General features: G+C 34.3%; 3 protein-coding genes and 18 non-coding genes across 21 annotated transcripts; 1 reads left to right on the top strand and 20 right to left on the bottom strand.

The window, feature by feature from the left end:
* Nucleotides 1–2,115: 2,115 nt before the first annotated feature.
* Nucleotides 2,116–2,195, bottom strand: TRNAL-UAG. The gene has a single exon. It is a non-coding gene; the product is annotated as a tRNA-Leu (tRNA).
* A 758-nt stretch (nt 2,196–2,953) lies between these two features.
* Nucleotides 2,954–3,033, bottom strand: TRNAL-UAG. Its single transcript has one exon. It is a non-coding gene; the product is annotated as a tRNA-Leu (tRNA).
* A 341-nt stretch (nt 3,034–3,374) lies between these two features.
* Nucleotides 3,375–3,454, bottom strand: TRNAL-UAG. The gene has a single exon. It is a non-coding gene; the product is annotated as a tRNA-Leu (tRNA).
* A 337-nt stretch (nt 3,455–3,791) lies between these two features.
* Nucleotides 3,792–3,871, bottom strand: TRNAL-UAG. Its single transcript has one exon. It is a non-coding gene; the product is annotated as a tRNA-Leu (tRNA).
* A 341-nt stretch (nt 3,872–4,212) lies between these two features.
* On the bottom strand, nt 4,213–4,292 carry TRNAL-UAG. The gene has a single exon. It is a non-coding gene; the product is annotated as a tRNA-Leu (tRNA).
* Nucleotides 4,293–4,629: 337 nt separating this feature from the next.
* Nucleotides 4,630–4,709, bottom strand: TRNAL-UAG. The gene has a single exon. It is a non-coding gene; the product is annotated as a tRNA-Leu (tRNA).
* Nucleotides 4,710–5,050: 341 nt separating this feature from the next.
* TRNAL-UAG lies at nt 5,051–5,130 on the bottom strand. Its single transcript has one exon. It is a non-coding gene; the product is annotated as a tRNA-Leu (tRNA).
* Nucleotides 5,131–5,468: 338 nt separating this feature from the next.
* Nucleotides 5,469–5,548, bottom strand: TRNAL-UAG. The gene has a single exon. It is a non-coding gene; the product is annotated as a tRNA-Leu (tRNA).
* A 295-nt stretch (nt 5,549–5,843) lies between these two features.
* On the bottom strand, nt 5,844–5,923 carry TRNAL-UAG. Its single transcript has one exon. It is a non-coding gene; the product is annotated as a tRNA-Leu (tRNA).
* A 341-nt stretch (nt 5,924–6,264) lies between these two features.
* TRNAL-UAG lies at nt 6,265–6,344 on the bottom strand. The gene has a single exon. It is a non-coding gene; the product is annotated as a tRNA-Leu (tRNA).
* Nucleotides 6,345–6,682: 338 nt separating this feature from the next.
* Nucleotides 6,683–6,762, bottom strand: TRNAL-UAG. Its single transcript has one exon. It is a non-coding gene; the product is annotated as a tRNA-Leu (tRNA).
* Nucleotides 6,763–7,057: 295 nt separating this feature from the next.
* Nucleotides 7,058–7,137, bottom strand: TRNAL-UAG. Its single transcript has one exon. It is a non-coding gene; the product is annotated as a tRNA-Leu (tRNA).
* Nucleotides 7,138–7,478: 341 nt separating this feature from the next.
* Nucleotides 7,479–7,558, bottom strand: TRNAL-UAG. Its single transcript has one exon. It is a non-coding gene; the product is annotated as a tRNA-Leu (tRNA).
* Nucleotides 7,559–7,896: 338 nt separating this feature from the next.
* On the bottom strand, nt 7,897–7,976 carry TRNAL-UAG. Its single transcript has one exon. It is a non-coding gene; the product is annotated as a tRNA-Leu (tRNA).
* Nucleotides 7,977–8,735: 759 nt separating this feature from the next.
* On the bottom strand, nt 8,736–8,815 carry TRNAL-UAG. Its single transcript has one exon. It is a non-coding gene; the product is annotated as a tRNA-Leu (tRNA).
* Nucleotides 8,816–9,150: 335 nt separating this feature from the next.
* TRNAL-UAG lies at nt 9,151–9,230 on the bottom strand. The gene has a single exon. It is a non-coding gene; the product is annotated as a tRNA-Leu (tRNA).
* Nucleotides 9,231–9,564: 334 nt separating this feature from the next.
* Nucleotides 9,565–9,644, bottom strand: TRNAL-UAG. The gene has a single exon. It is a non-coding gene; the product is annotated as a tRNA-Leu (tRNA).
* Nucleotides 9,645–10,288: 644 nt separating this feature from the next.
* Nucleotides 10,289–10,368, bottom strand: TRNAL-UAA. The gene has a single exon. It is a non-coding gene; the product is annotated as a tRNA-Leu (tRNA).
* A 1,826-nt stretch (nt 10,369–12,194) lies between these two features.
* Nucleotides 12,195–14,626, bottom strand: LOC115998879 (glycerol-3-phosphate acyltransferase RAM2-like). Its single transcript, XM_031238553.1, has 2 exons — nt 13,988–14,626; nt 12,195–13,094 (listed from the first exon to the last, which is right to left on the bottom strand). Exons 1-2 carry the CDS (start codon nt 14,624–14,626, stop codon nt 12,195–12,197), a joined length of 1,539 nt encoding a protein of 512 aa, XP_031094413.1.
* Nucleotides 14,627–15,342: 716 nt separating this feature from the next.
* LOC115998878 (LOB domain-containing protein 27-like) lies at nt 15,343–16,275 on the bottom strand. The gene is made up of 2 exons (XM_031238552.1): nt 15,527–16,275; nt 15,343–15,439 (listed from the first exon to the last, which is right to left on the bottom strand). The coding sequence occupies exons 1-2, from the start codon at nt 16,273–16,275 to the stop codon at nt 15,343–15,345; spliced, it is 846 nt and encodes a 281-aa protein (XP_031094412.1).
* A 5,810-nt stretch (nt 16,276–22,085) lies between these two features.
* Nucleotides 22,086–24,066, top strand: LOC115998630. The gene is made up of 2 exons (XM_031238252.1): nt 22,086–22,874; nt 23,036–24,066. Exons 1-2 carry the CDS (start codon nt 22,242–22,244, stop codon nt 23,630–23,632), a joined length of 1,230 nt encoding a protein of 409 aa, XP_031094112.1. The 5' UTR covers nt 22,086–22,241; the 3' UTR covers nt 23,633–24,066.
* The last annotated feature ends 1,763 nt before the right edge of the window (nt 24,067–25,829 follow it).

Below are 25,829 nucleotides of genomic sequence, written 5' to 3'. Positions count from 1 at the left end.
ACCATTTTCCCTTTCAATCTACACTTTGATGTCTTGAAAAGAGTTGTAGCCCTTGAAGTCTTCTTTCCAATGGCTCAAGAATCATCTCATTTGGATATTCATAGGAAGAGATATGGTCCGATTACCAAGATGTCGCCATGGTAGCGGGAATTACAACTCTTTGGCTCCTTTGAATTGGCTTTTGCTCCCAAATAGTTCTAATGCACTTCTAAACACATCAAAAACATCTAAACCAAGCATTATACCATTTAAAATATGAAAACAAGGAAATAAGCATTGGACACAACATTTTATCACACAATTAACTATAAAACCTACATAAAAACACAAGTAAAATAAGTATAAATGAGAGTGTATCAGTCTAAGGCGCCAGATTTAGGCTCTGGTCCGAAAGGGCTTGGGTTCAAATCCCACAGCCGTCACATATTTGCAAACATAATCTCCAAAAGATCAAAGAGTTGTAATTTCTGCTAAATATGGCGACACCTCGGTAATTGGACCATATCTCAGCCTAGAAATATCCAAATGAGGTGATTCTTAATCCATTGGAAAGAAGACTTCAAGGGCTACAACTCTTATGAAGCCATCAAAGTGTAATTCGAAGGGGAAAAGGGTCAAAATCAGGATGCAAGTCGGAACTGCGTCACAGGAATTTTCGACGCGTCGAACTCAACTTTCGACGCGTCGAAAATCCCAAAAATGAGGCAGAATAGCCTCGTTTCGGCGCTGTAAAGATTCGACGCGTCGAATGTTGGATTCGACGCGTCGAATGTCGCAGATCTGCGATTCTAAACTTCTAAAAATTGTCATTTTTGCCCTCCATTCTCCACCCACTATAAAAGCATCATTTTCTCTTCAAACCCTAAGCTTGGCTGCGGATTTTGACCAAAAAAGGAGAGCAAGGAAGAAGATTTGAAGCCACAACAAGAGAGGAGAAGAGCTTGGAAGACACATTCGGGAGAATTTCTTCATCTCTTCTCTATTTTAAGCTTTGTTAAATCTTTCTTTGAATTGTTTGTTGTTGAAACTAAGATAGCCATGTTTGGCTAAGATTTCCTTTGGGATTTTTGGATTGATAAGTGTTTATGAACCTATGTGCCTAGTTCTTGAATTGCTTGAATGAAATATCTATTTGGGTTTATTACTTGTGTTGTAATTGTGGCTTAATTTCTTGATGCTTGTAGTTAAGGATCCTAATTACTTGTTTCATTGCTAAATTTGTCTATGAATTAGAGCACCCACAATTGCACTTGATTCTTGTACCTCGAGAGAGGACATGTTGATTAAGGGATTTATTGTGAATAGCTCACGAGAGTGAGTATTCCAATTGTGAATAGCCCACGAGAGTGGGTATTCCATTTATTGCTTGTTCTTGATTATATGTTGTGAATAGCTCACGAGAGTGAGTATTCCAATTACCATGTTTTGGGATTGAATTACGAGAGTAATCTTTCCCTTTTAGATTGCAATCATCCACACTTGTTGAACCCGAATGATTATTTCACTTTAGATTGGCACTAGGTGATTAAACACTTTGACGCCCAAAAATCCCGCTCTTAATATCTTGTATATAAAAGTCCGTTTGCCTTGCTTCATTTATTTTATTTTCATAATTTTAGATAAATACCCATTGTTAACGTAGGAATAGCTTCTCGTGAATTAATTAGTAACTAGTGCTTAATACCCCGCTTCCCTGTGGATCGATAACCCTGGAATACTCCGGGTATTTGCTTGTACCTAAAAATGCTACGACCATAGACCACTCGGCCAAACCATCCATATATCAATAAAATAAAATTTATGTCAGTCCAACATGACAACTTTAGTCTTAAATTACATAGGAAGAGATTTAAATAGACATTTATTAGAAAATAATTGTACTTGTTTCAAAATTTGCACTATTTAATTTGTCCAATATGATAATTTTACATTCCGTAAGAAACAATAAAATTTTCGATATTCAAAACACTACTCGGACCAAATAATGGTATAGTATAGAATTAGACAAATATGGATAATAAATTCACATTCACATATTGTATTAATTTTTTTTTTTTGACTGAAGTTTTTAAGGTTGGATTTTAACGGATAGCGGAGATTATGTTTGCAAACATGTGACGGCTGTGGGATTTGAACCCACGCCCTTTCGGACCAGAGCCTAAATCTGGCGCCTTAGACCACTCGGCCAAACCGTCCATATATCAATATAATAAAATTTATGTTAGTCCAACATGACAACTTTAGTCTTAAATTGCATAGGAAGAGAATTAAATAGACATTTATTAGAAAATAATTCTACTTGTTTCAAATTTTGCACTATTTAATTTGTCCAATATGATAATTTTATATTCAGTAAGCAACAATAAAATTTTCGATATTCAAAACACTACTCGTACCAAATAATGGTATAGTACAGAACTAGGCAAAGATGGAAGGCGGGCTATAGATAATAAATTCCCGTATCGTATTATATTTTTTAGGTGAAGTTTCTAAGTTTGGATTTCAACAGATAACGGAGATTATGTTTGCAAATATGTGACGGCTGTGGGATTTGAACCCAATCCCTTTCGGACCAGAGCCTAAATCTGGCGCCTTAGACCACTCGGCCAAACCATCCATATATCAATAAAATAAAATTTATGTCAGTCCAACATGACAATTTTAGTCTTAAATTACATAGGAAGAGATTTAAATAGACATTTATTAGAAAATAATTGTACTTGTTTCAAAATTTGCACTATTTAATTTGTCCAATATGATAATTTTACATTCCGTAAGAAACAATAAAATTTTCGATATTCAAAACACTACTCGGACCAAATAATGGTATAGTATAGAATTAGACAAATATGGATAATAAATTCACATTCACATATTGTATTAATTTTTTTTTTTGACTGAAGTTTTTAAGGTTGGATTTTAACGGATAGCGGAGATTATGTTTGCAAACATGTGACGGCTGTGGGATTTGAACCCACGCCCTTTCGGACCAGAGCCTAAATCTGGCGCCTTAGACCACTCGGCCAAACCGTCCATATATCAATATAATAAAATTTATGTTAGTCCAACATGACAACTTTAGTCTTAAATTGCATAGGAAGAGAATTAAATAGACATTTATTAGAAAATAATTCTACTTGTTTCAAATTTTGCACTATTTAATTTGTCCAATATGATAATTTTATATTCAGTAAGCAACAATAAAATTTTCGATATTCAAAACACTACTCGTACCAAATAATGGTATAGTACAGAACTAGGCAAAGATGGAAGGCGGGCTATAGATAATAAATTCCCGTATCGTATTATATTTTTTAGGTGAAGTTTCTAAGTTTGGATTTCAACAGATAACGGAGATTATGTTTGCAAATATGTGACGGCTGTGGGATTTGAACCCAAGCCCTTTCGGACCAGAGCCTAAATCTGGCGCCTTAGACCACTCGGCCAAACCATCCATATATCAATAAAATAAAATTTATGTCAGTCCAACATGACAATTTTAGTCTTAAATTACATAGGAAGAGATTTAAATAGACATTTATTAGAAAATAATTGTACTTGTTTCAAAATTTGCACTATTTAATTTGTCCAATATGATAATTTTACATTCCGTAAGAAACAATAAAATTTTCGATATTCAAAACACTACTCGGACCAAATAATGGTATAGTATAGAATTAGACAAATATGGATAATAAATTCACATTCACATATTGTATTAATTTTTTTTTTTGACTGAAGTTTTTAAGGTTGGATTTTAACGGATAGCGGAGATTATGTTTGCAAACATGTGACGGCTGTGGGATTTGAACCCACGCCCTTTCGGACCAGAGCCTAAATCTGGCGCCTTAGACCACTCGGCCAAACCGTCCATATATCAATATAATAAAATTTATGTTAGTCCAACATGACAACTTTAGTCTTAAATTGCATAGGAAGAGAATTAAATAGACATTTATTAGAAAATAATTCTACTTGTTTCAAATTTTGCACTATTTAATTTGTCCAATATGATAATTTTATATTCAGTAAGCAACAATAAAATTTTCGATATTCAAAACACTACTCGTACCAAATAATGGTATAGTACAGAACTAGGCAAAGATGGAAGGCGGGCTATAGATAATAAATTCCCGTATCGTATTATATTTTTTAGGTGAAGTTTCTAAGTTTGGATTTCAACAGATAACGGAGATTATGTTTGCAAATATGTGACGGCTGTGGGATTTGAACCCAAGCCCTTTCGGACCAGAGCCTAAATCTGGCGCCTTAGACCACTCGGCCAAACCATCCATATATCAATAAAATAAAATTTATGTCAGTCCAACATGACAATTTTAGTCTTAAATTACATAGGAAGAGATTTAAATAGACATTTATTAGAAAATAATTGTACTTGTTTCAAAATTTGCACTATTTAATTTGTCCAATATGATAATTTTACATTCCGTAAGAAACAATAAAATTTTCGATATTCAAAACACTACTCGGACCAAATAATGGTATAGTATAGAATTAGACAAATATGGATAATAAATTCACATTCACATATTGTATTAATTTTTTTTTTTGACTGAAGTTTTTAAGGTTGGATTTTAACGGATAGCGGAGATTATGTTTGCAAACATGTGACGGCTGTGGGATTTGAACCCACGCCCTTTCGGACCAGAGCCTAAATCTGGCGCCTTAGACCACTCGGCCAAACCGTCCATATATCAATATAATAAAATTTATGTTAGTCCAACATGACAACTTTAGTCTTAAATTGCATAGGAAGAGAATTAAATAGACATTTATTAGAAAATAATTCTACTTGTTTCAAATTTTGCACTATTTAATTTGTCCAATATGATAATTTTATATTCAGTAAGCAACAATAAAATTTTCGATATTCAAAACACTACTCGTACCAAATAATGGTATAGTACAGAACTAGGCAAAGATGGAAGGCGGGCTATAGATAATAAATTCCCGTATCGTATTATATTTTTTAGGTGAAGTTTCTAAGTTTGGATTTCAACAGATAACGGAGATTATGTTTGCAAATATGTGACGGCTGTGGGATTTGAACCCAAGCCCTTTCGGACCAGAGCCTAAATCTGGCGCCTTAGACCACTCGGCCAAACCATCCATATATCAATAAAATAAAATTTATGTCAGTCCAACATGACAATTTTAGTCTTAAATTACATAGGAAGAGATTTAAATAGACATTTATTAGAAAATAATTGTACTTGTTTCAAAATTTGCACTATTTAATTTGTCCAATATGATAATTTTACATTCCGTAAGAAACAATAAAATTTTCGATATTCAAAACACTACTCGGACAAAATAATGGTATAGTATAGAATTAGACAAATATGGATAATAAATTCACATTCACATATTGTATTAATTTTTTTTTTTTGACTGAAGTTTTTAAGGTTGGATTTTAACGGATAGCGGAGATTATGTTTGCAAACATGTGACGGCTGTGGGATTTGAACCCACGCCCTTTCGGACCAGAGCCTAAATCTGGCGCCTTAGACCACTCGGCCAAACCGTCCATATATCAATACAATAAAATTTATGTTAGTCCAACATGACAACTTTAGTCTTAAATTGCATAGGAAGAGAATTAAATAGACATTTATTAGAAAATAATTCTACTTGTTTCAAATTTTGCACTATTTAATTTCTCCAATATGATAATTTTATATTCAGTAAGCAACAATAAAATTTTCGATATTCAAAACACTACTCGTACCATTATTTAGAACTAGGCAAAGATGGAAGGCGGGCTATGGATAATAAATTCCCATATCATATAATATATAGCGGAGATTATGTTTGCAAACATGTGACGGTTGTGGGATTTGAACCCACGCCCTTTCGGACCAGATCCTAAATCTAGCGCCTTAGACCACTCGGCCAAACCGTCCATATATCAATACAATAAAATTTATGTTAGTCCAACATGACAATTTTAGTCTTAAATTGCTTAGGAAAATAATTAAATAGACATTTATTAGAAAATAATTCTACTTGTTTCAAATTTTGCACTATTTAATTTGTCCAATATGATAATTTTATATTCAGTAAGCAACAATAAAATTTTCGATATTCAAAACACTACTCGTACCAAATAATGGTATAGTACAGAACTAGGCAAAGATGGAAGGCGGGCTATAGATAATAAATTCCCGTATCGTATTATATTTTTTAGGTGAAGTTTCTAAGTTTGGATTTCAACAGATAACGGAGATTATGTTTGCAAATATGTGACGGCTGTGGGATTTGAACCCAAGCCCTTTCGGACCAGAGCCTAAATCTGGCGCCTTAGACCACTCGGCCAAACCATCCATATATCAATAAAATAAAATTTATGTCAGTCCAACATGACAATTTTAGTCTTAAATTACATAGGAAGAGATTTAAATAGACATTTATTAGAAAATAATTGTACTTGTTTCAAATTTTGCACTATTTAATTTGTCCAATATGATAATTTTACATTCCGTAAGAAACAATAAAATTTTCGATATTCAAAACACTACTCGGACCAAATAATGGTATAGTATAGAATTAGACAAATATGGATAATAAATTCACATTCACATATTGTATTAATTTTTTTTTTTTGACTGAAGTTTTTAAGGTTGGATTTTAACGGATAGCGGAGATTATGTTTGCAAACATGTGACGGCTGTGGGATTTGAACCCACGCCCTTTCGGACCAGAGCCTAAATCTGGCGCCTTAGACCACTCGGCCAAACCGTCCATATATCAATATAATAAAATTTATGTTAGTCCAACATGACAACTTTAGTCTTAAATTGCATAGGAAGAGAATTAAATAGACATTTATTAGAAAATAATTCTACTTGTTTCAAATTTTGCACTATTTAATTTCTCCAATATGATAATTTTATATTCAGTAAGCAACAATAAAATTTTCGATATTCAAAACACTACTCGTACCATTATTTAGAACTAGGCAAAGATGGAAGGCGGGCTATGGATAATAAATTCCCATATCATATTATATATAGCGGAGATTATGTTTGCAAACATGTGACGGTTGTGGGATTTGAACCCACGCCCTTTCGGACCAGATCCTAAATCTAGCACCTTAGACCACTCGGCCAAACCGTCCATATATCAATACAATAAAATTTATGTTAGTCCAACATGACAATTTTAGTCTTAAATTGCATAGGAATAGAATTAAATAGACATTTATTAGAAAATAATTCTACTTGTTTCAAATTTTGCACTATTTAATTTCTCCAATATGATAATTTTATATTCAGTAAGCAACAATAAAATTTTCGATATTCAAAACACTACTCGTACCAAATAATGGTATAGTACAGAACTAGGCAAAGATGGAAGGCGGGCTATAGATAATAAATTCCCGTATCGTATTATATTTTTTAGGTGAAGTTTCTAAGTTTGGATTTCAACAGATAACGGAGATTATGTTTGCAAATATGTGACGGCTGTGGGATTTGAACCCAAGCCCTTTCGGACCAGAGCCTAAATCTGGCGCCTTAGACCACTCGGCCAAACCATCCATATATCAATAAAATAAAATTTATGTCAGTCCAACATGACAATTTTAGTCTTAAATTACATAGGAAGAGATTTAAATAGACATTTATTAGAAAATAATTGTACTTGTTTCAAAATTTGCACTATTTAATTTGTCCAATATGATAATTTTACATTCCGTAAGAAACAATAAAATTTTCGATATTCAAAACACTACTCGGACCAAATAATGGTATAGTATAGAATTAGACAAATATGGATAATAAATTCACATTCACATATTGTATTAATTTTTTTTTTTTGACTGAAGTTTTTAAGGTTGGATTTTAACGGGTAGCGGAGATTATGTTTGCAAACATGTAACGGCTGTGGGATTTGAACCCACGCCCTTTCGGACCAGAGCCTAAATCTGGCGCCTTAGACCACTCGGCCAAACCGTCCATATATCAATATAATAAAATTTATGTTAGTCCAACATGACAACTTTAGTCTTAAATTGCATAGGAAGAGAATTAAATAGACATTTATTAGAAAATAATTCTACTTGTTTCAAATTTTGCACTATTTAATTTGTCCAATATGATAATTTTATATTCAGTAAGCAACAATAAAATTTTCGATATTCAAAACACTACTCGTACCAAATAATGGTATAGTACAGAACTAGGCAAAGATGGAAGGCGGGCTATAGATAATAAATTCCCGTATCGTATTATATTTTTTAGGTGAAGTTTCTAAGTTTGGATTTCAACAGATAACGGAGATTATGTTTGCAAATATGTGACGGCTGTGGGATTTGAACCCAATCCCTTTCGGACCAGAGCCTAAATCTGGCGCCTTAGACCACTCGGCCAAACCATCCATATATCAATAAAATAAAATTTATGTCAGTCCAACATGACAATTTTAGTCTTAAATTACATAGGAAGAGATTTAAATAGACATTTATTAGAAAATAATTGTACTTGTTTCAAATTTTGCACTATTTAATTTGTCCAATATGATAATTTTACATTCCGTAAGAAACAATAAAATTTTCGATATTCAAAACACTACTCGGACCAAATAATGGTATAGTATAGAATTAGACAAATATGGATAATAAATTCACATTCACATATTGTATTAATTTTTTTTTTTTGACTGAAGTTTTTAAGGTTGGATTTTAACGGGTAGCGGAGATTATGTTTGCAAACATGTAACGGCTGTGGGATTTGAACCCACGCCCTTTCGGACCAGAGCCTAAATCTGGCGCCTTAGACCACTCGGCCAAACCGTCCATATATCAATATAATAAAATTTATCTCAGTCCAACATGACAATTTTAGTCTTAAATTGCATAGGAAGAGATTTAAATAGACATTTATTAGAAAATAATTCTACTTGTTTCAAATTTTGCACTATTTAATTTGTCCAATATGATAATTTTATATTCAGTAAGCAACAATAAAATTTTCGGTATTCAAAACACTACTCGTACCAAATAATGGCATAGTATAGAACTAGGCAAAGACGGAAAGCGGTCTATGGATAATAAATTCCCTTATCTGCGGGCTATGGATAATAAATTCCCTTATCGTATTATATATAGCGGAGATTTTGTTTGCAAACATGTGACGGCTGTGGGATTTGAACCCACGCCCTTTCGGACCAGAGCCTAAATCTGGCGCCTTAGACCACTCGGCCAAACCATCCATATATCAATATAATAAAATTTATGTCTATCCAACATGACAATTTTAGTCTTAAATTGCATATGAAGAGAATTAAATAGACATTTATTAGAAAATGATTCTACTTGTTTCAAATTTTGCACTATGTAATTTGTCCAATATGATAATTTTATATTCAGTAAGCAACAATAAAATTTTCGATATTCAAAACACTACTCGGACCAAATAATGGTATAGTATAGAATTAAGCAAATATGGATAATAAATTCACATTCACATATCGTATTAATTTTTTTTTAGTAAAGTTTCTAAGTTTGGATTTCAACGGATAGCGGAGATTATCTTTGCAAACATGTGACGGCTGTGGGATTTGAACCCACGCCCTTTCGAACCAGAGCCTAAATCTGGCGCCTTAGACCACTCGGCCAAACCGTCCATATATCAATATAATAAAATTTATGTCAGTCCCACATGACAATTTTAGTCTTAAATTTCATAGGAAGAGAAATAAATAGACATTTATTAGAAAATAATTGTACTTGTTTCAAATTTTGCACTATTTAATTTTTCCAATATGATAATTTTATATTCAGTAAGCAACAATAAAATTTTCGATATTCAAAACACTACTCGGACCAAATAATGGCATAATAGATGTGACGGCTATGGGATTTGAACCCACGCCCTCTCGGACCAGAGCCTAAATTTGGCGCCTTAGACCACTCGGTCAAACCGTCCATATATCAATAAAATAAAATTTATGTCAATCCAACATGACAATTTTAGTTTTAAATTGCATAGGAAGAGAATTAAATAGACATTTATTAGAAAATAATTCTACTTGTTTCAAATTTTGCACTATTTAATTTGACCAATATGATAATTTTATATTCAGTAAGCAACAATAAAATTTTCGATATTCAAAACACTACTCGTACCAAATAATGGTATAGTACAAAACTAGGCAAAGATGGAAGGCGGGCTATGGATAATAAATTTCCATATCGTATTATATTTTTTTTGGTAAGGTTTCTATGTTTGGATTTCAACAGATAGCGGAGATTATGTTTGCTAATATGTGACGGCTGTGGGATTTGAACCCACGCCCTTTCGGACCAGAGCTTAAATCTGGCGCCTTAGATCACTCGGCCAAACCGTCCATATATCAATAAAATAAAATTTATGTCAGTCCAACATGACAATTTTAGTCTTAAATTACATAGGAAGAGATTTAAATAGACATTTATTAGAAAATAATTGTACTTGTTTCAAATTTTGCACTATTTAATTTGTCCAATATGATAATTTTACATTCCGTAAGAAACAATAAAATTTTCGTTATTCAAAACACTACTCGGACCAAATAATGGTATAGTATAGAATTAGACAATAAATTCACATTCAAATATCGTATTAATTTTTTTTTTTTTGAGTAAAGTTTCTAAGGTTGGATTTCGGGCCAGAGCCTAAATCTGGCGCCTTAAGGCCACTCAGCCTTAAGCCTAAGTTTGGCCGAGTGGTCTAAGCTTAGACCACTCGGCCAAACCGTCCTTTTATCAATATAAAAAAATTTATGTCAGTCCAGCATGACAATTTTAGTCTTAAATCGCATAGGAAGAGAATTAAATAGACATTTATTAGAAAATAATTCTACTTGTTTCAAATTTTGCACTATTTAATTTGTCCAATATGATAATTTTATATTCAGTAAGCAACAATAAAATTTTCGATATTCAAAACACTACTCGTACCAAATAATGGTATACTATAGAATTAGGCAATGATGGAAGGCGGGCATATGAATAATAAATTCCCACATCGTATTATTTTTTTTTTGGATAAAGTTTCTTAGTTTGGATTTCAAATATTTGAACCCACGCCCTTTCGGACAAGAGCCTAAATCTGGCGCATTAGCCCACTCAGCCAAACCGTCTATATAGCAAAAGAATATAATTTATGTTAGTTAACATGACAATTTTAGTCTTAAAATGCATTGGAAGATAATTGAATAGACATTTGTTAGAAAATAATTTCACTTGTATCAAATTTTGCACTATTCAATTTGTCCAATATGATAATTTTATATATTCAATAGCAATAAAATTTAGAATTTTGATTTAGCCATGCCAAAACGCTATTCAAATCTGTTAGACCTTTCGGTTAAACCGTCCATATTCCAATATAATAGAATATATGTTAATCCAACATGACAATTTTAGTCTTAAATAGCCTTAGCTTGGATGTGACTTGAATAGACATTTATTAGAAAATAATTCTACTTGTGTCAAAATTTGCACTATTTTATTTGTATAATTTTATATTCAAATAAGCAGCAATAAAATTTAGAATGTAACATCACTCTATTTCATTATCTAAGTTTAGAGTTCAATGGAGATTATGTTTGTAAACATGTGACGGCTGGATAATTAAAGCTATAGTAAGGGATATTATATAATGAATAAGCAAGGCATTTAATTTCCTCTCCTTTGTTGTTTTAAACATTTTGTGCTGGGATGCTTGTATACAAAGGAGAACTAATCCAGTGTACGTATATATATGAACCATTGCATGATCAATCGCGTCGCATATCCATAATCCAACCTCTAAACAGACGTTGAAGTTCGTTTATGTTACAGAAAATTGTAATTTATGTCCCTTCATAATATATCAATTATCAATGTCACCCCTGAATTATTAGTAATGTAAATGTTGTCCCTCAATTTTTAAATTGATACATATATTGTCCATCCTAAGTATAAATATTGTCCTTCAATTTTCAAAATGATACATATATTGCCCCTCCTAAGTGTAAATATTGTCCCTCAATTTTTAAAATGGTACATATATTGCTCATCCCGTACCATATGGGAGGCCAATATATATACCATTTTAAAAATTGATGGGTAACATTTACACTACTAATAATTCAGATGTGACATTAATAAATGACATATAATGGAGGTGCATAAATTACAATTTTCCCTTTTAACATCCCATGGCTTTGTTAGGTGCAAGTCCCGGCTTGTGATTAACGGTTCCATCATTTCCGGCCAAAGCTCGATACTTGTCCTTCCTAGTAAAGCTGGTGCACTCGTACGACAATGTCGCCGAAATCATCCTCTGTATGTAATTGGCAACATCGTGGCTTGATTTTCCGGCGCCGCAAGTGAGGTGAGCCGGCAACTTGTTCAAGAAATTGACCTGGTAGGCCGGGCTAGGGTTCATGAAGAAGTAGAAAGGGTCCATTCCTTTCCACCCTCTCGCCGTCGTCCCGTGGAACATGCTCATCCTGTTCGACATCGCCACGGGGACCAGCTCGTCCGTCAGCTCGGCGAATAAGGCGGAGAATCGGAGCAAGAAGGGCTCTCGGCACGTGGTCCCTTCGGGGCATATGGCCAAGTCCCCTTCTTCTAGAAGCTTCTTGATCATGTTAGCGTCGGTGACGCGGTCGCGGCTGAGGCGGACGGTTTTAATGGGGGAGATGATCTCGGAGAGGCGCGAGAGGGAGTAGGTGACCGCGGGGATTGGGCGGCCCAGGGCGGTGGAGAGGAAGATTGGGTCGAGAAGGGTGCGGTGTGAGCAAACGAAGAGGACCCCTGTTTGGCCGGTGGATTTTGAAGGGGGCGGGGGAGGGGTGCCTTTTACGGTGACTCGCACGCCCAGTGCCCAGAATGCGTAGTAGACTAGCGGCATTGGGAGGAGGGCTCCCGCGGCGATTCTCATGCACGCTAGAACGAAGCCTAATGGGATCCATAGAACTATCAAGAGTGCCATTAGGGGACTGGGTTTTTGAACCAGCCGGCCGTCGTGGAAAACTATTGGCTTTGGTAATTTGTCTATGCTCAGTGGCTTCACCTTTGGATTTGGTGGTACCATGTAACTTTCCTGTATAACCAAAAGCACAATAATTATATACTTAATCATTAGCAAAAAATTACATTTTTCACCCCTAAGTTATAGGGTAATTATAGAATTCATCTACATGTTTATTGTGTTTACTTCTCCTCCCTAAATTATAATTGGCCCTGTAAGTCATTTTTCTAACAAAACATTAAGTTATAGTTTAAATTTGCAACGTTAGTTATAACTTAGAGACAGAAGTGAGCACGACCGGTTAGGAAAAGAACTAAATTTACAACTTTATTTGAAACTTAAGGACAAAAAGTGAATACGACTAATCAATAGTGACGAATCCTACAATTATCCTTATAACTTAGGATGAAGAGTACAATTTCCTCATATTATAATATTTACTCTGATCCATTTTACATGTCATATTTACTATTTATGAGTCAAAACAATTATTTCTTATTTGCTTATTTTAATTATTATTTTTAAACATTAGGCAACATTACATTTTTCGTCATTAAGTTATAATGTAATTATAGAATTTGTTTCTACTTATTGGTTGTGCTTACTTTTTTGTCCCTAAACTATAATTAACGTTGCAAATTTCGTCATTTTCTAACAAAACATTAGTGATGAAATTTGCAATATCAGTTATAGTTTAAATTTGCAACATCAACTATAATTTAGAGACAAGAAGTGAACCTGTTAGAAAAATAACGAAATTTACAACATCAGTTATAACTTAGACACAAAAAGTAAACACAACTAACAAGGTGTCGAATCCTACAATTATTCTTATATAACTTATGATGAAAAGTGTAATTTTCTCTGAATCATTTTACATGTCATATTTATTATTTATGAGTTAATCGAATTAGCTTAGTTAATAGAAATTTACAAGATCAGTTATATTCTTTTAGCAAACTAACCTTGCATAATTTCATGAAAGGAAAATCAGTCATGCGATCACCAATTCCAACGTCTGGAGCTGGCGACAAGGCAAAGGCATTTTGGAGAGCATCGGCTTTGTTTTTGGCGACGAGGATTCCAGGTTCATTCACCAACCCCGTAGCTCTGCCCTTAAACGTAGAAATCTCGGTCCCAATAACCATATCAGCGCCCAAATACTCCTTCAGGAAAGCCTCCACCATGATCCTGGGATTCGCAGTGAGCACGCATCTCTTCCCACACGACGAGAAAACCCGCCACGTCTCCGGGTGCAAGTCGCCGGAGTAGAACTTGGGCAGGACGGCACGCGCCACCGACTCGATGTCGGCGACTCTCATGCCGGCGAACGTCGCGAAAACCAGCACGCGGATGCCGGCGGACTCGGAGATGAAATAATAGAGAAGTCCGGCGAGGGGAGAGGCGAGGAGTAGGAAGAGAAGCCGGAAAATTCCGCCGACCTCGAAGGCCACGAGAGCGAAGTAAGGGAATGAGCTGCGGCCCACCAGCAAGGTTCCGTCCATGTCAGCAACCACCGTGTCGTTTTCCCGGCCGTCCGATCGGCATTTCTCGATCGCGGGGAATTGACAAGGTGGTGGGCATGGATTTATTGTTTCAGCCATTGATGCTATGCTTCTGTTATTGGGAAATTCATGTCCTTTAAATAGTAGGTATGAGTTGAAAGTGAGGACAAATTAGTTACTTGGTTGATAACACCAAGGGGGAGGGGGTGGCGCCGTCATCTGCAAAATCAAAGCTCTCTTTGGAATCACCGATAAGCAATTGTTGTTATTAGGCTCAAGAAAGCAATATTAGTCGTATTATTATCGGCATCTAAATTGCCCTAACATTTCACGCCCTGCCTTTTAAAAATGCTGATGATAGCATAGTTGATTGTGGTTTTCGTTACATTAGTAGTAGACAATTTAATAGTTTGGTCCATTCTCTTGCAAAGGCAGAGGGGGCTTCCGTAGATCGTTCGTTTTGGTTTGATGTACCCCAAACTTTTTTGAATATTTTGGTTGTTTAATAAAGTTTTTTACCTTCAAAAAAATTTATATACACACACCTTCTGCCCTTTCCGTAAATATATAAAAAGTAATTAAATTATTCATTTAGTACTTCAAATATAAAATCTAAATTAAAGAGTAATAAATTCAAAACTTTTATCAGCCTAAATATGAACAAGAGGGATTGCTCTAAAAAGTGTATTAACAATGGAGGGCAAAATCATATGGGACAAAAAGAAAAAAGAAAGAAGAAAATAAAGGTAACTAGGATAGTGTCAAAATGAGAACTGCCATATCCATCTATTCAATCTATCCTCAATTGTCAATTGTTAACTGGTGAGACTGAAGTAGGCAGCAGCATTTTTGAGCTCACTCCTAGATAACTCCTCGTTCGATTGTGTTGTGTCTTTAAATGATGACTCCGAACTACACATGAACGAATTACACTGTAATCTATTTTTATGCATGCTAATCAATTTATTATATATAGAAATAATATAATAATTAACATACCTTGACTCACAGGTCTCCTTCATTTCAATATAGGATTGCCTATCATCGGCTATAGTGTTATTGAAAGCCACCAAACCATAATCTTGAGAATGCTCATTTGGAAATGATGGTAGTGACATATGGCCATTATAATTAGTATTTTTCACTAGAACATCAGTGGGATGTTCATAGTAAGATGAGGGTTCCACACCTAACAAATTTGGCTTGCCTACACTCTCACTGGACTCCCCCTCACCCATATCATCTTCAGCAGCACCAAACAGATTAACATTCATAGGATAAGACATTTCCGCTGCATTATTAATCCCATAAGGCTGTAATAAAGTTGTGTGCTGTTGATGGTCATAATTATTACTGTTATTATTATTATGGGAATTAACCACAGAACCTAACAATTGCTGCTCCTTACACACCGCGAGTTGCGTGTAGACATAATGGAGTTCATCCATAGTTTGCTGTAGTTGTTGACGGAGGTAACAAATGTACTCCACACAGCCATAAACGGGAAATCTCTCCCGCATATCGGCTTCGAAAATGATTGATTTCATGGCATCAGCCTTCTGATCCTCGTCATCCAACTGTTTGAGTATTTTAGTAATGTTGCTGATGCCAAAAAGGCGGTGTGCATTCTGGAACATCTTAGGTTGGTTAGCTGGGAAATAAGGTGCCAACACACAATCTGAAGCACACTTTCTTCTCTGGTATTTGCAAGCTGCGCAGGCGGGGGAAGTTCCTCCTTTTACTGTCATGATGTTTGGTAATGGTAATTTGTGATTTGTTTGAGCAAAAAAGGGGGAGAAAAAATGGGATGTGATTGCAGAATATATGTTGTCCATGAGGATAGTAGTAAGCTGAGAAAAAAGTGGTGATTTGTTGTGATCTAGGACCAAGTAAAAGTGCGGGATCCTATTCTTGGGGGAGAGTCGTATGCCTTGCACGGAACCGTAGACCAAGCCAATGGAACTTGCGATCATCTTCAACCACAAATAAATTGAGCTTTTAAATTTTTCGATATGGCCAGCTTTCACAGCAAGCTTGAATGCCTGCCTGCTTTTTTGAGTTTGATAAATGCTCTGCGTGGCTTTTTGCGGCGGTAGATCCCAATGTGGCATCGTAGTCATCAGCCCACACCCGACACACCTGCACCGTTACTTACAGTGTATCAGCTTCAAGAGAGACCATTTCACCAAAATGTATGTTGTTTAAAGTCGATAACTGCACTCGGATGAATTCAACAATGGTGATTTCATTATTTGATTGAATTTGAAATTATAAAGAATAATGATTATAAATATCAATATACTCCTACATAATAACAAGGAATAAAGTACAAATAAGTATTTGCCAAAAAAAATACAAATAAATAATTTAATTATTTGGAAAACATCAATTAAGTAGGTAAGTGTCAAATAAATATTGGAACCTCAAAAATATTGCAATGGATTTTTTTAGCAGGTTCATTCCTTTGGGTTGGTTTTGCTGACTAGGATTGCCATGTGATTTCTTTTTTAATTTTTTTCACCATGAATTATTTTTTCTCAACACTCCCACCTCTCTGTCCTTCCCGGCCAACTAGCTGCGTCCCGGATTTGTTTAGAAATACGCCGCCAGTCATGTTTTGCCTCAGAGAGAAAGATAGATCTTAGTCAGTGAAATCGGCAAGTTACGTATTTTTCAAGCTATTTTTTAAATATATTTATTTTAATTCCACGTAGATATCTTAGTGAGTGAAATTGGCAAGTTACGTGCTAAAAAAGTCAATTGTAATATTTTTTTTGGATTCACAGACTTAAGTTTATTCAAATTGAGTGGCTTAATTATTGTTTTTAAATAGTTTGATGGTTTATTTGTAATATAATAAACTTTAAATTAAAATATTATAATTTATATATTATATTATTATAATTATATATTTTAGTATAATAGTGTAATAAACGTTATTATATCCTGTCTTGTATGTGTATTATTTTGGAACTTATAAAAGATTATATAATATAAATTACATGTGTACAACTCATTACAATCTTGTTCTAATAAAAGGTTATCGTAAGTATAAATTCACCCCAACTAAAAGAACAAATGAAAAATATTAACAAGTAGTTGTTCATCACAAATTACCTAAATCTACTAAAACTACAAATTCCAAGAAATATGTACCATTGTGCAATTAGCATAATAACTAACATACAATAATTTTATAAATGTATGCAGAATAGATGTTGTCCACGAGGGTAGTAGTAAGCTGAGAAAAAGGTAGCGATTTGGTGTGATCTAGGACCAAGTAAAAGTGCCGGATCCAATTCTTCCAGGAGGGTTGTATGCCTTATACGGAACCGTAGACAAGCTTGAATGCCGGCCTGTCTGCCTTTTCAACATTATATTAGTTTAACCTGCTTTTTGATTTAGCCTTGCGTGCCTTTTTGGGACGGTAGATCCCAATGTGGGTAGCCGACACACCTTCACCCATTAGTATCCGGTGAGATGTGAGCAAACTCAGACTAACATCAAACTGGTGAAAACAAGTAAACTCACTGGCTAGCACAGTCGGTCTAGTCCGTCTTGATCATATACCAACCTCGGTAGACAACCAGAACTTCCCCTAGTTCATTCTAGTTGAGGAAATCGTCTCCAACCACGCGCATCAGTCCGTCCATCTGACTTGAAGACGATAACTCCAATTGTGCTTCCGATGTTTGACTGCCCTTGTAGAACTCATAGCAGCTAGTATCCTAAAGCATGGTTGCTTTTCCAAGTATTTGATACTCGATGCCGATTCCCATGTGCGAACCAAACACATCCTAATTTTATATTTAGTAAGCAACGGTAAAATTTAAAATGTAACATCACTTTTATTTGATTTAGCAATGCCAAATCGCTAATCAATACAAGATTCAGTAAAAATTAGTATTTCATATTAATTAGTATAGAGTATTTTTCCTTTTAGATAATTACACTAGCTATTGGTACCAAATAATTTGAACAGTGAGAAATAACAACACTTGGGACCACAAACACATCATTTAATACAAAAATTCAGTAAAAATAGTATTTTATTTTATTGTCATCAACAATCAACAATTACCTTAATTTGCCAAGGACTTTGTGGTCCAGTGGCATCAAAGCCTTTCCTTTATACGGGAGGTGGTGGGTTCGAGCCTTAGTGGAGTTATACCTCAATAGGTTGAGAAAGTAGTTATGAACAGATACTGCATTGTAATAGCGTCCAGTATTCAAAGAAAAAAAACAATTACCTTAATCCAATAAAAATAATATTTTATTTTATTGTCATCAACAATTATATTAGGTCAGTAAAAATAGTATTTTATTTTAGTGTCATCAACAATTACATTGTATTTGTCTTATTACAATACCACGCCCTTCTGGATCAGAGCCTAAATATGATGTCTTAGACCACTAGGGCAAACCGTCCATATATCAATAAAATAGAATTTATGTTTACTTGAAGGTCACATGTTCGATTCTTACCAGGCCAACACCTTCTTGGTCAAACTTATTGTACATGATCTTTTTAGTGCGATTTATCTCTCTTGTGTGGTTTAATTTACATGTTATCTTAGTAGAGAATAGGGAGTGCACGGGTGCAAATTCGTCATTAGGGGATTGGAAGATATAGCATGCAATATGTGACAACATGCAACTAAAGATACACTAGCACAAAGGAATCAACAAGAAACCAACAATCCATAAATAGAAATGAGCACTTATGACTAAACAAAATATAACTAACACATAATGTTGAACTTGACCCTTCACTCCAACAATAATTAATATTTTGAGGCATTATATTGCCGCACCCAACAACAACGTTATCCAAAGACACACATGCATATGCGTATACGTATGTAAAGTAGTTGTAAGAGACTCAATCCTTAAACCTTTTGAAACTGTTGTTTTTCGTTTTTTCAAAAAGGGAAATGCCCACATCAAGTAGTTGTAAGAAACTCAATCCTTAAACCTTTTGAAACTGTTGATTTTCGTTTTCTCAAAAAGGGAAATGCCCACATCATATCAGATTAAATGCAATGTAAACTTAAAAACTTAAGGGATAAGAAGTTTCTAGTTATACAAAAGGTAGTTCATGCACTGGAGGATTTAGTAAAAAGATTGAGTGTATATGTAGCATGGTGGTTTGGTGCAAATAGGCTTTAATTTACTGCTTTAGGCATGCATTCATCATTTCAATGATTTTTATTTGGATTATAGATTAATAAATCCATTCTGTGCAACAAACTTATAACGCACGTGAAATGCACGTGTGTTGCGCGTGCAACGCACGTGTGAAAATACAAATGTTCTTAAAAAAACAATCCTTAAAAGAAGAAAAAAATTCAATATAATCAAACCTAACTAAGAAAAAGACTAATGGGTTAAATTTGAACAACAAAATATTATCCACAAACATTAATAACTTTATTTAGTTCATAATGCAAAGAAAACTAGTTGTCTTAATACAATAAATTTGATAGTGCACCTGTTTTGCATGTATTGTGCGTCGTAGTGCGTGCACTGTATGTATATGATTGAAAAATGACCCGTTTATCAATACTCTTACATTTAACCAGGCACTGACGTGACAGAGGCAGACCAGGCGATGACAAGACGGTACGATTTTAGTGCACAATGTACGGTTAGGTTTTAGGTTGGTCGTCTGTCGTGTTGTTGCCTCACATGAAGAAATGGGTATGATTCCTTGATCCCAAGAATCTTCACTACAAATGTGGCCAAACACAGCGGTATCAAATAAATTAGACTTCAGCACTTTAACGGATGTTGTTGGACTATGTATTGCAACTGAACTATTGGGATGAAGAGGCCCATTGGACTTCTTATGGGCTGGTGTTGACTCATTCTTGTATGTATACCGCAAGTATTTTGTACCCCAAATTGTTCGGTGGACCTGGGTCCACCTTGCAAGATAGACACGAGTCTAAAATATATAATTTACATACATATTCACAATTTATATGTGATGGTCTACCTTAGTGAACCCAGATCCATGGTATAACTATTGATTTTGTATACAAGTTTATTTCACATTTGATATCTGGATTATAATCGTATTTTCAGTCATGATTTGTTTCATTTTAGGGAGAAGAAGATTTTGAAAATGATATTGGCATTTAAGCATTTATTAAAATAAAAATGATTATTTAACCTTATGCATTAAATCCAAGTTCATAGTATTAGTTCTTTGCACTTCTGGTGTTTTTCTTTCATAATCATCCTTTATTTGTGACAAATTTCATTTACAGGGCATTTGGTTGGGAGGAGAGAATTAAGAGGGGAAAGAATTGTAATTCGGTGGAATTTTAATTCATTGAGGTAAGAAGCGAAAAAATGACTAGTAGTAACAAGTACTACGGACGGCTCAAACCCACCCCTTTTATATGATGAGAGTGCAACCGGGTGCTACTAGACTACACGATCTTGACGTATATTTTTTTTTTTTGGTGGAGATCTTGACATATATTTGGTTATATACACATATATTGATTTTATTATTATTATTATTATTATTATTATTATTATTATTATTATATAATGATTAGTTAACAAAGGTAAAGTTGGAATAATCCAAGGTAATCTAAGATTACCTAAGAAAATGAGGATAATCACATTACCTTGAAATATTACTGTCACTCAATTTTGAGGTAATATAACATTACCAAGATATATCATAATTTGAACCAAATAAAATAATATAGCATTATCAGACTCAGATTGTTTAAGTAATCTCAGAGACCTGAACCAAACTCCCTAATAATTGATGGGGAAGTAAGAACTGACTCTATTTATAAATCTTAATTTTTGGGTTGTGTAGAACGCCATTCAAATTTCAAACACAAGAATTCAGAGAAAACTCCCAGAGGCAAGTCAACTATTTGTAGTCGTCGTTAAAATTCTTCTTCTTCTCTCCCTTATCTCTCTGTTTATTTTGTTTATGTCCTTTATGATTTTACAATAATTTTAATATTTTAATTTATTCGGATTTTTTTTAACAAATAAAATTTTTAAATTTATACTAAAATACACATGACTTAATTTATTCAAATAAAATAAATTAACATTTGCAATGCATAAATAAAATTTTACTAATATTAATATTCTTTTGATAAACTAATAATAAGTAATATGCCTTTTAATACAAAATCTAAAAATGTCCATTATTTAAATATTATTATAGACCATATATAATAAATTAAAATATTACAAATTTATCGTCATTATTAATTTTTTTATTAATAAAAATTTAAAAGAATTTACTTATCAATTTGTTCTAAATTTTATTTTAAAAAAAAATTAATACAACTAATTTACTACAAATCTCATTTTATAATAGTATTTAATCATTCTTTAAAATAAATTAATAAGATAAGATAATGGTAAAGTGATAATGGTCTTTTTTACACAAAAAGTTTAGTGCTCAAATTTCAGTGTAAGCATATGTATATAATTGATGGGGAAGTAACAACTGACTGAATATAAATCCTTATTTTTTGGTTTAGTAGAACGCCGCCATTCAAATTAAGCACAAGAATTCAGAGAAAACTCCCAGAGGCAAGTCAACTATTTGTAGTCGTCGTTCCCGGCTTCCCGCGGACAACAACGACATCTAGATGAGATGGGTCCGTGTGCCCGCCCAGCTTAAATTAAATGCATCAACAAGCCTGGGGAATTCAAATTCTGATCCAATATGGAATTCTTTAACACGGCCAAGGCTGTGAGGCTGAAGAGCCACCTTGACAAGTTCCTGGTGGCCGATGAAGACCAACGCAGCGTCAGGCAAGGCCGTAATGGCTCTTCAAACAAAGTTTACTGGACGGTGGAGTTGGTTGAAGGTAGTTATCATCTCATCCGCCTGAAAAACTCCCACGGCGGCTATCTCTCCGCCTCCGACGAGCCTTTCCTTCTTGGCATGACGGGAAAGAGGGTGCTCCAGGCGCTTCCGAATCCCGGGGTAAAAAGGTGTCATTCTATGGAGTGGGAGCCTATAAAGGAAGGGTATAAAGTGAAGCTAAGGACTAGAGGAGGGACGTACTTGAGGGCAAATGGGGCAACGCCGCCTTGGAGAAACACCATAACTCATGATCTTCCTTACAGAACCGCAACCCAAGATTGGGTCTTATGGGATGTGGATTTGGTGGATTTATCTGTGCTCCAGCATTTGCAGAGTTACCCTTCCTCATCCTACAACTGTTCTTCATTACCCTATGATCAATCTTTAAATTCAAACATCTCTCTCTCTCATCATCATCATGAGTTAGCCAGTGAGAGCCTCGGACTTTCACGCGTAGCTCACCGGCCTTCGTATGCAAGTGAAAGACAGGTAACACTTGTCAGCCTTAACTGCACAATTTTACTAGACTCTTAAAGTAAGAGGAGTATTGGACTTAGCCTTCAGCCTAGGCCTAATAATTCATAATCAAATAGTGCTGGACTTTTTACCCAACAATAATTAATATTTTTTAATGAATGGGTTGAATGCAGAGTGGAATGGAATTTTTCTACAAAGCCAAAGCGGTGAGACTTGAGAGTCATCTAGGAAAGTATTTGGTGGGCGATGATGATGAAGAAAGCGTCCGGCAAAGCCGAAGCGGCGCGTCGCTTAACGCGCGATGGACGGTGGAGTTTGTTGAAGGAAAAGACAATGTAATCCGGCTAAAGAGCTGTCACGGCCTGTATCTTACGGCGGCAGAGGAGCCCTTCCTTTTGGGGATGACAGGCAAGAAAGTTGTTCAAACTCTTCCCACCAACAAAACCCACGCGCCGTCTATAGAATGGGAGCCTATAAAGGAAGGTTTTCGCGTGAAGCTCAGAACGGCGGAGGGGAAATACTTAAGGGCTAATGGAGCTACGCCGCCGTGGAGGAACTCCGTAACTCATGATCTTCCTAACAGAACCGCAACTCAGGATTGGGTTTTGTGGGGAGTGGATGTTGTAGACATTGTTGTCTCATCAGACGCCTCAGATTCACCGGCTAGTTGCCTGTCCCCGCCGTCAAGTTTTAATTCCGTTCTCGACGACACCGGAACGCCGCCTACCAGGAGGCCCCATATCAAAACCTGGGTAATCCAGCCAAAATAACAAGACATTCAAACTTGTAATTCAATTGGTAACATGGAAAAAGTTTGAGAGGATAGACAAAAAATCGAGTCTCATCACTAACATGAACAAAGGTCTAACCCTGTGTTCAGTGATTTACATCCTCCTAGATGTGGGTCGGGGCATGATGACTATTGGGGTTAGGCGGGATTTACATAACCAAAAGAGTCATAGAAACTTGTATCTAAAAAAACTTTGGGATATGGCAATTTATATCGTGGACCACCAGAACGACGTCATTTTGATTTTTATAATTAAGGACTTTTCCGTTTTCCGTTCGGCCTTAACTTATAAGATAAGTTTTGTGCATTTTGTGATGATATTTTGTGCATTCTGTGTATTCAGGTCAGGGATTTTATACATTCATGTATGTTAATCACTTGGGTAGTGTAAAATGAGTTATGCTTAGGTTTTGATGTGTTTGTGTATTTAGTATTATTATTTATGTACATTATGGTTATGAATTATGTGTATTATGGTTATGGATTATGTTTGTTAAACATTGGAGTAGTGTAAACACTAAGACCAGTTATGTGTACATGCGTGACAATTTTCTGTGTATGGTATTGAAAACCAATAATATAATGCGCAAAATTATATATTAGAATACACATAATTACTCAATAGAATACACAGAATCACTACCTAAGTATTAGCATTCCTGTTTCATGAGGTATGGTATTGAAATTACTAATGTACAAATTTATATACTAGAATACACATACACACTTAATGGAATACACAGAGTTACACATAAGAACACATAGAATTGCACATAACATGAATTGGACGACGGAACAGTATCCGTCGCGTGTCAACTCCTCACAAACTTAGTTAAACGACGTCGTTTTAGACTAGGGTCCACAGTGAGTATAACGATTGCAGTAATATGATCACTTCTTTAGTCTTTTTTTTTTTTTTTTTTTTTTTTTTTTTTTCACATCACATTTTCTTTGACCATTTCTCGCATTTTGCAAGATGTCTCCATGCAGCGGATTTGTTGAACGTTCAAAATTGACTTGCTTTATATAAAGTCAACTATATATTTCAATAAGAGTTGTACGTACTGATTTCATTAGTCCTATCCACTTGTTCCCGTTTCTTATCATTTTACCCAATACTAAAATATATTTTTTTTAAAAATAAAATAAAATTAATATGGATACTAATAACCAAAAAAAAAAAGTAAATTGTAAAAATGTTCCCTCAAGTATAGTAATTCTACTACTTTCGTTTTTAATTTTTAATTTTATCTAATAATAAATATGGCTAATAAATTTGTATTTATTTTAAGTATTTAAATTACTAAAACGTGCATTTAAAAAAAAAACGAATGAAAGAGAATCAAAATGTACAAATTTAATAATTAAAAATATTATTAACGAAATTAGTAGTTGAGTATCAAAGTGATAGAATCATTATAGCAAATCTTTAACCTAAAGTCAATCTCTATGTCAAGATTCTTAAACAAGTTGGTAATTAAAAAACTTGTTTTCTTAATTAGGGCGCAAAGTTGATAATAAGGTTATCTTCACCCATCCATTATTATCCCCTCTCAAAATGTCAATCACTAAACTTGTAATTATTCACTATTTATTCTCTATCCATACAATTATCTCTCCTCTTTTTAAATGATCTCACTATCACATCATCTTATGAAAATTATTTCTTTTATTATAAAATATACTAATAATAATAAAATAACATATATGAGGCCAAAGATATGTAATTCGGCAATTATTGTGTGGACCATGGTCCACATACTTGTGTGAACCATGAGTACAAAATACATTTTTAATATACTAAAAGTACATTTTTTTTGTATTGGATGTAAATTATTTAATGGTATATAAAATAATATACTTTCAATACTCAAATAATGTACTTTATGTACACAAATAATGTACTTTTAGTATATTAAAAATATATTGTTTATTTATAATCCATACGGTTCTATAAAGCATAATCTATGTAATAATGTTTGTTGTAGTTCCTGCTGCAATTGTGACAAGTAAATTGCAAAATTTACAATTTGACTTGTCAGATTTTCAATAGTTGGATTTTTTTTCTTATTAATAAACAAAAAAAAAAATCACATAGGATTGCAATTTGACTAGTCAGCTGGATTTTTTTATTAATAAACAAACAAAAATTTCCACATAGGATTGCAATGCTACTT

Source organism: Ipomoea triloba, chromosome 12 (genome assembly GCF_003576645.1).
Source record: "Ipomoea triloba cultivar NCNSP0323 chromosome 12, ASM357664v1".
NCBI classification, from domain to species: domain Eukaryota; kingdom Viridiplantae; phylum Streptophyta; class Magnoliopsida; order Solanales; family Convolvulaceae; genus Ipomoea; species Ipomoea triloba.
This window is presented reverse-complemented; position numbering and strand designations above follow the sequence as displayed.

Excerpts from the sequence above, each read along its gene's own strand:
- LOC115998630 (XM_031238252.1), top strand. The coding sequence starts at position 22,242 with ATGGAATTCTTTAACACGGCCAAGGCTGTGAGGCTGAAGAGCCACCTT. Across the intron at positions 22,875-23,035 it reads CGTATGCAAGTGAAAGACAG|AGTGGAATGGAATTTTTCTA; the intron begins GTAACACTTGTC and ends GGTTGAATGCAG.
- LOC115998878 (XM_031238552.1), bottom strand. The coding sequence starts at position 16,275 with ATGACAGTAAAAGGAGGAACTTCCCCCGCCTGCGCAGCTTGCAAATAC. Across the intron at positions 15,440-15,526 it reads AAGGAGACCTGTGAGTCAAG|TTCGGAGTCATCATTTAAAG; the intron begins GTATGTTAATTA and ends GTTCATGTGTAG.
- LOC115998879 (XM_031238553.1), bottom strand. The coding sequence starts at position 14,626 with ATGGCTGAAACAATAAATCCATGCCCACCACCTTGTCAATTCCCCGCG. Across the intron at positions 13,095-13,987 it reads CTTTCATGAAATTATGCAAG|GAAAGTTACATGGTACCACC; the intron begins GTTAGTTTGCTA and ends TTGGTTATACAG.